This window comes from Notothenia rossii, assembly GCF_949606895.1.
Source record: "Notothenia rossii genome assembly, chromosome: 10".
Classification (NCBI taxonomy): domain Eukaryota; kingdom Metazoa; phylum Chordata; class Actinopteri; order Perciformes; family Nototheniidae; genus Notothenia; species Notothenia rossii.
The window spans coordinates 62,581,710-62,593,970 of record NC_136908.1 but is presented as its reverse complement, the minus strand read 5'-3'; the positions used below and the strand labels follow the sequence as shown (position 1 = coordinate 62,593,970).

The window sequence follows — 12,261 nt, the reverse complement described above, 5'->3', positions numbered from 1 at the left end:
AGAGGCACAATATTTACGATAAGTTCCAGTCAGGGTTTCGGAAAAAGCACTCCACTAAAACGGCTCTCCTGAGGGTTTCTAACGACATCCTGATGGCTTCTGATGTGGGTGATTGCTCTGTGTTAGCACTTCTTGACCTAAGTTCTGCGTTGGACACTGTAGATCACCATTTTGAGAGGTTACGTGACTGGGCATATCTGGCATAGCACTAGACTGGTTTGCATCATATCTTGCTGACAGAAGTTTCACCGTCTCGATTGGAGAGTTTGTGTCAGACTCCTCTCCACTGTCCTGTGGTGTCCCGCAGGGCTCAGTTTTGGGGCCTCTGTTATTCTCCCTATATTTGCTACCCTTAGGAGAGATCATAAACAGATTTAACATTACATATCACTTATACGCGGACGACATCCAGCTCCACATTTCCCTCAAACCTAGTGAGGCTTTTAGGATATCTTATAATGTCTAAGTGCTATTAAGGACCGGACGGCAGATAACTTCTTACAACTCAATGCTGATAAGACAGAGGTTCTGGTTGTTGCACCAGAAAAGATTGTGCCCATGATTATGAAAAGTATTGGGCCATATTCCTCTGCTGCCAACTCCAAACTACGTAACTTATGGGTAATATTTGACCAATCCGCGTCGTTTGATACCCATGTTAAGCAACTGACGAGATTTTTCTTCCACCTACAAAACATCAGTAGAGTCTGCATCGGTGCTGACTTGAGACCGGTCTCTACCTGAGCAGTGTGGGAGGGGGAGTGTGGGAGGGGGAGTGTGTAGGGCGTGGTTTGGGATTGGGCCTTAGTTTCAGACTTTCTGTTATCTCCTCCCTCAGGTGCAGTGATGTCATCCCTCCTCCTCTTCCTATTCCTCTTCCTCACCCCTTCCTCTCCGCTGGAGTTCCGTTACCATAACAACCGAGAGATACAGCAGTACCTGGTGGAGATCAACACCTCCAACCCCGACATCTGTCACCTGTACAGCATCGGACCGTCGGTCAGAGGTAACACCTGTTCATCAGTTGTTTTACTTTCCTCCATTAAAAGGTCAGATAAATAGTTTGAAAAGGTCCCAGAATCCCAAAGTTCCAGAACACAGTGACATCACTACGGAACACTCGCGCTCCTATTGGCTAGCGCTCCAACGCATTCTTCTTTGATTGTGTATGACATGATTACAAAGGGTGGTTCATTTAATCTTCAGACTGCCTAATCTCGCTAATCACACACTTACACACTTACACACTTACACACTTACACACACACACACACACACACACACACACACACACACACACACACACACACACACACACACACACACACACACACACACACACACACACACACACACACACACACACACACACACACACACACACACACACACACACACACACACACACACACACCTAATCTGAGCTAATCTAGGACACCAGCTGGCCTTGGTCCTTGTGTGTGTGTGTGTGTGTGTGTGTGTGTGTGTGTGTGTGTGTGTGTGTGTGTGTGTGTGTGTGTGTGTGTGTGTGTGTGTGTGTGTGTGTGTGTGTGTGTGTGTGTGTGTGTGTGTGTGTGTGTGTGTGTGTGTGTGTGTGTGTGTGTGTGTGTGTGTGTGTGTGTGTGTGTCAGACTTGCTGTGGCCTGCAGAGCTTCATTCATTCATTTTTCTGCGACAGTCACAGTCGTTTTGTTTACATGAGAAATGTTCCTCAGCAGCATCTCCTTTATTAAATTAATCTTTAGACTTTCATAATCTGATTAAATAATGAAAAATGTAATTAAATATTCTCTTTAATATTCATTTCATCTCCATTATATCCTGACAAACTAATGTCAAACGTACTTGTTATTTAAGGCGATCTGATTGATTTCTATGTTAAAAGCTGATTTACTTTGCTGCGTGTTCTAAAGTTATATCTGTGCGTCTGTTAACTTTTAAACCGGAACACGGTTGTATTTATTATTTAAGCACACCGCCAAAGTGCTATAAGGTTATGAGACAGTAATCCCAACGCTAGTGATTCAATGTTTTCCGCTCTAAAAGTTGACTAGTCCTGGTAAATATTAACTCCAAAGTTAGTTTACTCATAGCTTTCTGAACAAATATCTGCAGAACTAACAATATTTCCTCAGATGTACTTTGCTTTTAGCCCTAATTATCTGAAGCATGCTAACACACCAAGATAAGATAGTGAACATTAGGCTTTCTACACATCAGTGATTTTACTGTCAATATAAGAACGTTAGCATCTAGAAGCACCAGGTGTGTCATTATTTACTGTCCCGTTCGTCTGCATGCCTTACAGTCGTTTTTACCCACAAAGCGTTAATAAAATATGGCTTTTATCACAATTTCTGACTGGTAGATAAGTTAGAGGACATTTAAAATGTGTGTTTTCTGTTGAATTTTGCAGTTTTTTGGGTGTAATTTTGGTTGTTTTCTGTCTGTTTTGTGTAAAATCTTCTTAATTTTCTGCCCCAGGTCAGGAGCTGTGGGTGTTGGCTCTGGGTCTCAGTCCGAGCCGGCACACCGTCGGCATCCCCGAGTTCAAATATGTGGCCAACATGCACGGAAACGAGGTGAACACACACACACACACACACACACACACACACACACACACACACACACACACACACACACACGCAGGACCCCTCCCTTACGACAGGAAGTGGGACTAAAAGGAGACTAAAGAGATCAACAAAAGCCATTCAGATTCAAACACACTCCACACACACTTTTGTATTCAGACGACAGACCGTGTTGGTGCATGTGTGTGTGTGTGTGTGTGTGCGTGTGTGTGTGTGTGTGTGTGTGTGTGTGTGTGTGTGTGTGTGTGTGTGTGTGTGTGTGTGTGTGTGTGTGTGTGTGTGTGTGTGTGTGTGTGTGTGTGTGTGTGTGTGTGTGTGTGTGTGTGTGTGTGTGTGTGTGTGTGTGTGTGGGTGTGTTCTCAGCTGCAAACCGACAGTGTGCCAACCTTGAGGTATTAGTCGGCATTATGAAACAGATCTCTGGATTTAAGCTTTCAACAGAGACAACAACAGCAATAATGGACAGGAAATAACTTTATTGACACAACACAAGAACAAGGAAGCAGACATCTCAGGAACACTACAGTCTAAGTGAACTCTGCACATTATTCATGTACTGGTCCTCTGTCTGTTCTATTGTATTTCACCTCCTTTATACGCTGTTAAAACAATCTCGCTATATTACATTTTTTAAATATATTTTCCTCAATTTCTTTAAATTCTGGACATAATTTTCCGCATAGTTTATAACAATTTTCTACAAATGATTTTATGTTTCTCATATATGTTTCTGGCATTTTTCACAAATGTTTTCAGGCTTTACTCGCATACTTTCCCCCATTATTCCAACATTTTTCTTTGATCTTTTAGATTTTTTATCACTTATTTTCTAACAATTATCCGTGATTTTCCACATCTTTTGTCATATATTCTTTAAGCATTTTTCTGGTATTTTCTCAAACATTTGGAGATTTGTAGCACTTTACTGCTGTAGATGTTTTAGGATGTGCTCATTTTAACACCTTTCATAGACTGATGGGCAGATCAATTACTACAGTACTTAGTAAGTTACTGGTGATATTCATCCTGCCTTCAAGTCACATTATTTACATAAAACATTGGTGATAAATTCATGATATTTCACTTTTAAAGAACTCAAACAAATCTCAGTTTTAAGAAATCTGTGTGAATGAAACACTCACGCCCCTTTCACACCAACGCGGTTCTCGTTCTAGCTCCGTGCTAGAGCTTTTCTGGTTCGGAACCGTTTTTTCTTTTCAGCCCCCGTTTTGTTCACACCGCCCAGAGCCCGACTGGTGCTGCCGCTGCTGCGTCGCGACATCACCGTTTACGTCGCTGATTTTCGCTTTAATCATACGAAGCCAGATTAAATTAAATAACTACTTCTCAACCCTTTACTCCAGAGTGCCGTGGTTCATTGTTTATTAATGTGTTTCAGCGGCATTTACCGACCGCTGCAGTGCTGCCTGGTGTTTGGCATCACAACGCTGTTATGAAAGTTTCTCTGGTATAAAATGGGTGATGTTACCATAGCAACCGAAGCTAAACTGACTACTTGTTGCTATCCTATTGTGGCATAAGCCGTTTTCTACAGGCACATTTTACCGGCGTATTTTTCATTATGATTCTACTTGTGATAGTCGGACATGACAACCTGTGCAGCCCATGTATTGATTCCATCCGATAGCTGCTATAATACAAAACAACGTCTGCCTCTCTCCACAATGATCAATAACAGTGAACGGATGGTCAAGGTAAGGTGCAAATAAACAGAATCACACGAAGCCTGGTTAGTGTTGCCTGACTTAATAAAGTGTGTCTTTGTGGTTGCGTTCTATTCACTTTGCTCAGCGCTACTGCTTGTTACAACTTTCATTTGCCGTACTTGCCTTTAACTGTTAGCTCAGTTTGATCCCGCCCCTGACGTAAGCGTGACGTATGCGGTTCTTGCTTCTAGACCGACAATTTTTTGGTGCCTGAAAAGCACCGGTTTCCGGAGCTTAGGGGCGGCTCCGCTGCGGTGTGAACAGGAAAAAACGGTGCTTTTCAGGCTCTAGTTCCGAACCGGCCCTGGAAACGCGTTGGTGTGAAAGGGGCATTAGTGACCCCGACCAGCATCTGGTAACTGGGGTGACGGCCTACTGCTGCTCACACTGTGGGTGTGTGTGAGTGTGTGAGTGAAAGTCAATGGAAATGTCCTTAAATAGACAAGTCACGCCTGGACACACACACACACAGTCAGCAAACAGAGTCACTGGAGTGTGTCTGGTCAGAGGAAACTTCCAGAAAAAGACCTTTTCATTGAGAACACACACACACACACACACACACACACACACACACACACACACACACACACACACACAGCAGGAATGTAGCCTCTGTGGAATCGTTGAAAAGGTATCGTGTAGACATCAGTGTGTGTGTGTGTGTGTGTGTGTGTGTGTGTGTGTGTGTGTGTGTGTGTGTGTGTGTGTGTGTGTGTGTGTGTGTGTGTGTGTGTGTGTGTGTGTGTGTGTGTGTGTGTGTGTGTGTGTGTGTGTGTGTGTGTGTGCGTGTGCGCGTGTGTGTGTCGGGAGTTTAATTTCCTGTGAGAATAACAAACAGACTTTATTCTGTTCTCTTTATCTCACATCTTATTTCTGATACACTCTGCTATAAAGGGTTCATCCCACCCTGCAGCTCAAATAAAACACACACGGATGCTCTGGGTATTCTTGGAGTGTCAGTGTCGGCGGTTGTGGAGCTAAAGACGTTTAAATCAGGGTGGAGAAACCCTCCAAAAACATCCTCTCTTGGGAAGCATCAAGACATTTGGTTAATCCTATGAAGTCGTTCAGGGATTATAATAAAAAACACGTACTAAATTCATTTTCACATGTGACTCAAATCAAAGTTTATTTATAAAGCCAAATAGAACACAACACGTTTGTTTCAGTGGACTTTACAGAATGGAACAAACAACAACAGGAAATACAATAAAAGAATAACATTAAATAGCTTGAACTGTAGGAACCTGGAGGACGAACATTTTAAAACACGTAATTATTTGATTAACTTTTTCCACATGTGGATTAGATCTCACTTCTCACATTTATTACAATCATCTTTTTTAACATAAACAATTAAATAAAACCACATTTTATCATGTGAAAAAGTAAAATATAAGATAATTCAGTGTTTTGTCTGCATCAGGTGTGAACGGGAAAAAAACGGTGCTTTTCAGGCTCTAGCTCCGAACCGGCTGCGCACTCAAACCAAAATACAGATTTTCCCTTTCAAATTTTAAAGTGATTCCAGAAAACAATATTTCTGTTCGTCAAAAACGGTATAATTCCTCCAGAAGTGTGAACATCAAACAGAGCGTCAGACGGCAGAGACAACTTTTTTTCACGGACAATCATTATGGGATGGATGTCCGGTGGGTCGGCAGCGGCTGACACTGACACTGAGATTTCTGAGTTTCTTTTACCGTCCTTTTTTCTGTATAGGAAGTAAAGAAACCGTAACTCTGGGTTTATTTGTTGTTTGAGGTGCAAACTATGACTCAGAAGCGTTAAGACATGAAGACACTATTATTCCCAATAACAATGTTCACTAGAAACAAAACACCACTGTAGTTCACATGTGAAATTTGCACCCTCACTGGGAATAATGCTTTTCCAAAAACAAGTTAAACAATATTGAAAACAAGCTGTTTTCACTTTAAATAAGTAAAACAATCTGCCAATAGAGCAAGTGAACATCAGCTTGGTAAGATTTCTTGAAATAAGAAGGGATATTTAGATAAATCACATCTTGGAATTATCTGGAGAACTCATTCTGAACTATATTTCACCAGAATCAGGAAATGTTGTGTGACTCAAAATAAGCCACAAATGCTCAAAAGTTTTCTGTTTTCTGATGTTAGTTGGTGATTTTCTAATAAATACGTAAAGAAATATGTGTTACATCTGAGATACAACTCAACATAAGATTATTTGACTTAACAAGATGATGCATTGTCTAAAAACAAGACCTGATTTCTCACTCAGTGTCACTTCTGAAGTTATTATGTCTCATATCAGGTGTAGAGACATATTCTGACTAGATATATGTACTGGGCAAGATTTAGAGTTTTCGTGTGTTTATATTTGAATGTTCCCCATGTGACCTGAACAAAATATGTCACATTACCTCACAAATGAGTTTCCCTCGATAATACCACATTTGCATGAGGTGCTGACTTCCCTTTCTGCAAGTTCTCTATTTCTATAAATATCTCTAGGGAAAGGCGTTTGCATGTTTTTGTTACGCGCTCATCTGAAACTGTACTGTTTAGGAAACACTTCCAAAACACAGGAAGCAAAGACCGTCCGCGACACGAGAGAAATCAAACCCTCGTTAAGGGAGAGGAGGATGTTTCTGTAGAAGTAAAAACACTGCGTCGTCTCGACAGAATAACAGAAGCAGGAATACAGTCTGCCTTGTTAGAAAATATTATTCTGTGAGAGTAATAATGAGTCTGCTCCCTGAGAGGTGGTTTTTACAAATGTCAAATAAAACACCTTTTGACAGCTTTAAACTCCGGTAGCACCTCCACACGCTCTGGGTTTACTGGAAGCTGATCTTATCTGTTTGCACCTCAACTAACAGCATATGTTCATGTCTGTTGAAGGAAATGTGTGTCCCAGTGGCGGTTCTAGACCAATTTGACTGGGGGGGCCACTGGGGGGCCAGTTATTTTCTGAGGGGGGCACAATAAATGCAGGACGAAAAAGAGAACTAGACAGTATGAAGTAATTGCGCATAAGAAAACATGCAATACAGTTATTGGTATTTGTTTCAGTACACTTATTTATTTCAGATAGATCTTATAGTTATTACTGTTAGCTTCAGCTTAAGTTATAGTACCATTTTTGCACTAACACCATATCATATTTATATATAAATAAAGGCAATGAACAGTTACATCTCTACTTTACATCTACAATTACACGGATACAATAGTTTAACTCACCTTCAATTATCGTGGTAGTCTCTCGAAACGTAGGTTTCAATCAGTCTTTCTTGGAAGCAACAGCCTCTGATGATCCGAGATGAAAAGTGTTTGTTTTTCGCGCGCTTCAGCCGGACAGTGAAAGTGAGTGCACCGCTCTAATGGGTCTATTCCGTCATTCAATAAATCGTGTAATAGATCATATGACTTCACGTCACCACCGCTAAGCTAAAGGCGGCTAATGTTCGGTCACATGACTTCACGTCACCACCGCTAGGCTAAATGTGGCTAATGTTGTTAGTAACAGCCGTTTTTCAATTCACCATTGGGGCATTTACTGATGTATTTTATTTCGTAGAATAAAAGACGTGTCAACTTGTGTTAACCACAGACCTTATTTCAGGCTAACAACCAAAGAACCACTGAAGAGTATAATCAGTCACAGTATGACTTTTGTGTTCTTGAACCTATTATGTGGGTTTAACATGAAAAAGAGCTGTGTGTGTGTGTGTGTGTGTGTGTGTGTGTGTGTGTGTGTGTGTGTGTGTGTGTGTGTGTGTGTGTGTGTGTGTGTGTGTGTGTGTGTGTGTGTGTGTGTGTGTGTGTGCGTCTGTGTGTGTGCTAGACACAGCAGGGTGTGTGTGTGCAGCTGAGCACATTCTTCTTCCTACACACACACACACACACACACACACACACACACACACACACACACACACACACACACACACACACACACACACACACACCCTGCTGTGTTTAGCTCAGGATGTGTTTTTGTTTCCGGAGACATTTTATCTGTTGCTAAAGTGAACGTTAGCTTACATCTGCTAATGCACAGCTACATAAACACTCCGCAGCAGTGCATTCTGGGTAGTATAAACTTGTTTGAAGTTAGAGGGGGATCTGCTCTTTCTTCATCTGTTTCTAATGGAGACATAGGAGCTTTAATTAAAACACTTCATCTTTAAAGACTAACCTGCCATGATTTATGGAGCTGAGTAATGACGTTGACGGCTTTTAAAGGGATTCTTCACCCCTAACATGACCATTGTTTATAAAAGACTCACCCCATGTTACCTTGAGTTCTTGAAAAACACTTTTTTGTCTCACACGGTGAACAAAGTAAGGTACGAATGTGTAAATCCTTTAAATTAGTTTATATATATATATAGTTTCATTTCCAAAAGTTCCAGTATTTTCCGAAATAGTGCATTTGTCAGGGACTATTTTCAGCGGCGGATTAATATACAGTTGGTGCTATAGTGAGTATGGCAGTAGTAATAATGAAAAATGAATGGCACGTGCAGCAGTAATGTATTTTTTTTTTTATAGTTTCGGGAGAACAATAACAAAGATGTAGATGGGTTCTTTGTACTACATTCATTATTTGTACATCTGTTTTTTGTAGTTTGTTGTTTGATTATATTTTTACTGCACTGTTAGTGTGTAGTTTTATTGTTATAATGGTTACTTTTATTATTATGCTGCTTTGTTTATTGTTTATATTTTGTATCTCTGGCACAAGAATTTCCTTTGGGATAAATAAAGTCCTATCTTAGTGTACAGTTCAGATATTAATACACACACAGTACTTGTTATAGATATATTTAATAGTTTTTTTTTGACTGCACGTGGGTTTCAGTGGAGAGAAAAGAGGAGTGGTTGGAGAAAACTAAACGATGTCCGGAGGCTCCGCTAGTCCAAACCTGTGTGTTGCGCTTTTGTACACACACTCTAATACACACACACACACACACACACACACACACACACACACACACACACACACACACACACACACACACACACACACACACAACACACACACACACACACACACACACACACACACACACGCACGCACGCACGCACGCACACACACACACACACTGTTAACACACACGATTCACCTCTCCCACCCTTCTCTCTTTCTGCCTCCTAAGGCTCTCATTCATTCACAAAGTTCTTAGAAAAACAGCCTCTGACGTGTCTCTGGATTGTGTTTCGATTCCTCGCTGAGTCACAGAGAACGAGCATCCAGCTGAAGGTCGTGTCCTGTCATGTTAAACAACTACCAACAGATGTTAGGTGGAGGAATGAATGGATTAGAGTGTGAAACTGAACAGCAGTGACAAGAGGAATTTAATAAAAGACATAAGGTGTGTTCATTACAAAGCACCAGACTTCATTCATATTTAAATTAAATGAGATCCAGAAATAGTTGGTTTCTGGATAGTGGTTGGTTGGTTTGTCCGTTGGTTGGTTTGTTGATTGGTTCTTCTATTGGTTGATTGGTTAGTTGATTGGTTTGTTATTGATTGGTTGGTTGGTTGGTTGGTTGGTTGGTTGGTTGGTTGGTTGGTTGGTTGGTTGGTTTGTTATTGATTGGTTGGTTGGTTGGTTGGTTTGTTGGTTGGTTGGTCAGTTGGTTGGTTCCTTTTTTCATTGGTTTGTTATTTAAGTGGTTGGTTGGTTATTTAGTCCGTTGGTTGGTCGGTTGATTGGTTCTTCTATTGGTTGATTGGTTAGTTGATTGGTTTGTTATTGATTGGTTGGTTGGTTGGTTGGTTGGTTGGTTGGTTATGTAGTCTGTTGGTTGGTTGGTCAGTTGGTTGGTTCATTTTTTCATTGGTTTGTTATTTAAGTGGTTGGTTGGTTATTTAGTCCGTTGGTTGCGCGGTTGATTGGTTCTTAGATTGGCTGATTGGTGAGTTGATTGGTTTGTTATTTTATTGGTTGGTGGGTTATGTAGTCGGTTTGTTGGGTCGGTTGTTTGGTTGGTTGGTTGGTTGATTGGTTTGTTGTTTTTTTAGTTGGTTGGTTGGTTGTATGGTAAGGCAGTTGGTTGGTTGTCAGATTTGATGACCCAAATGATACTTTTGGTCAAATTCAACTTGCATTAGATTGTAAGCAAATAAATCTAACAATTAAAAAATCTAAAATGTCCTAAGCTATGTATATTAAGCATTTATCCAGTCGATTGCTCCCTCTGTAATAGATCAAGTAAAATGGTTGACCTTGTCGACTACAAACCAGACGCTATTTTGAACTGTCTTTTTTCATACACTACTAGTCGGAGCTGACAAAAAAGGATTTTAAGAAACTTTTTATTCTTTTATGGAGCTGTGAAAAGTAGTTTTTTATCTCAGGTCCAATCCCAACGCTAGGCCGCGGAGCAGGGCGTTTCACTAGGCTCCTCAGCCGCCACACTTGGCTCCAATCCGCCTGCAGAGCTGCCAATTTTGGTTTAATTGACCATTTGAACACAGACAGTGGCAGAATATCAGTGTTAGTATTATTAGATCTCAGTGCTGCCTTTGATACTGTTGACCGCAACATATTGCTAGACCGTCTAGAAAACTGGATGGGAGTTTCAGCAACAGCTCTAAACTGGTTTAGTTCCTACTCAAAGGACAGAGCAAACTTTGTCTCAATAGGCAATTACAAATCAACCCTGATAAATATGTCATGTGGGGTTCCTCAAGGCTCCATCTTAGGACCTTTGCTTTTTAATATTTATTTGCTACCTCTGGCTGAAATTATTAAAAAGAGCGATCTAAGTTATCACATCTATGCAGACGACACCCAGATTAATCTTAAAATTACACCAGGAGCCTACTCTCCGATTAGAACACTGAGCAAGTGCATTGAGCACATCACTGACTGGATGACTCAGAACTTTCTCCAATTAAACAAACAAAAAAGTGAGATAATTGTTTTTGGAGCAAAGAAGGACCGATTAAAAGTAATCGCAGAGCTTCAGTCGGCAGACTACAAAGTAACTCACAAAGCAAGAAATCTGGGTGTAGTGATGGACTCAGACCTGAATTTCAACAGTCACATTATAACAGTTATTAGGTCTGCTTATTATCACCTGAAGAATATATCAAGGATTAAAAAACTAATGTCCCAACAGGATTTAGAAAAACTTGTTCAGTAGACTCGACTACTGCAATAGTGTCTTCACAGGGCTCACTAAAAAAACTGATTCAGAACGCTGCTGCTCGAGTCCTCACTGACACTAGAAAAGTGGATCACATCACTCCGGTTCTGAGATCATTACACTGGCTTCCAGTCGACCAAATAATTGATTTTAAAATACTACTGCTAGTTTTTAAATCACTAAATGTATATACGAGGTATATAGACAACCTCCTCCATCACTATGAAGCAGGAGTCTCAGGTCTTCTGGGTCGGGTCTCTGTTCCGAGAATAACCACTAAACATGGAGAAGCGGCTTTTAGTTATTATGCCCCAACAATTTGGAACAAACTGCCTAAATCGTGCACGTCCGCCGAAACACTTCCTATTTTCAAATCCAGACTAAAAACGCATCTATTTATTCACAGTATGCCTTTTAGTCATGTATTCTGTGCCTGCTATGTTTATTTATTGTATTTCATTATCTTTGCTTTTTATGCCCGTTTTTAAATGCCATTTAATAATTATACTGTATTTGTTCTTAAATGTCTTTTGTTTTTATTTTGTAAAGCACTTTGAATCGCCACGTGCTGAAAAGTGCTATATAAATAAAATTGCCTTGCCTCGATGTGCATTCTGGGGAGGGTTTAGTTATGCCTTTAAAATATGTTAAATGTATAAAATAAATATTTTTAAGGGAATAAATTGTTATGTACGAATCATTATGTTTAGTTATCTCTTTTTTCTTCTGATTGTTCACACCATTTCTTGTATCATGATTCACTACACTGTATTTAGCTCGAC

At 40.4% G+C, this 12,261-nt stretch overlaps 1 protein-coding gene across 1 annotated transcript in view; it reads left to right on the top strand.

Moving 5' to 3' along the window:
- Positions 1–12,261, top strand: part of cpm (carboxypeptidase M) — a 28,338-nt gene that overhangs the window by 3,620 nt on the left and 12,457 nt on the right. The window contains exons 2-3 of the mRNA XM_079652934.1: positions 839–1,006; positions 2,485–2,582. Of these exons, the coding sequence (XP_079509060.1) occupies positions 847–1,006; positions 2,485–2,582 (258 nt within the window). The 5' untranslated portion in view covers positions 839–846. The remainder of the gene's footprint in view (positions 1–838; positions 1,007–2,484; positions 2,583–12,261) is intronic.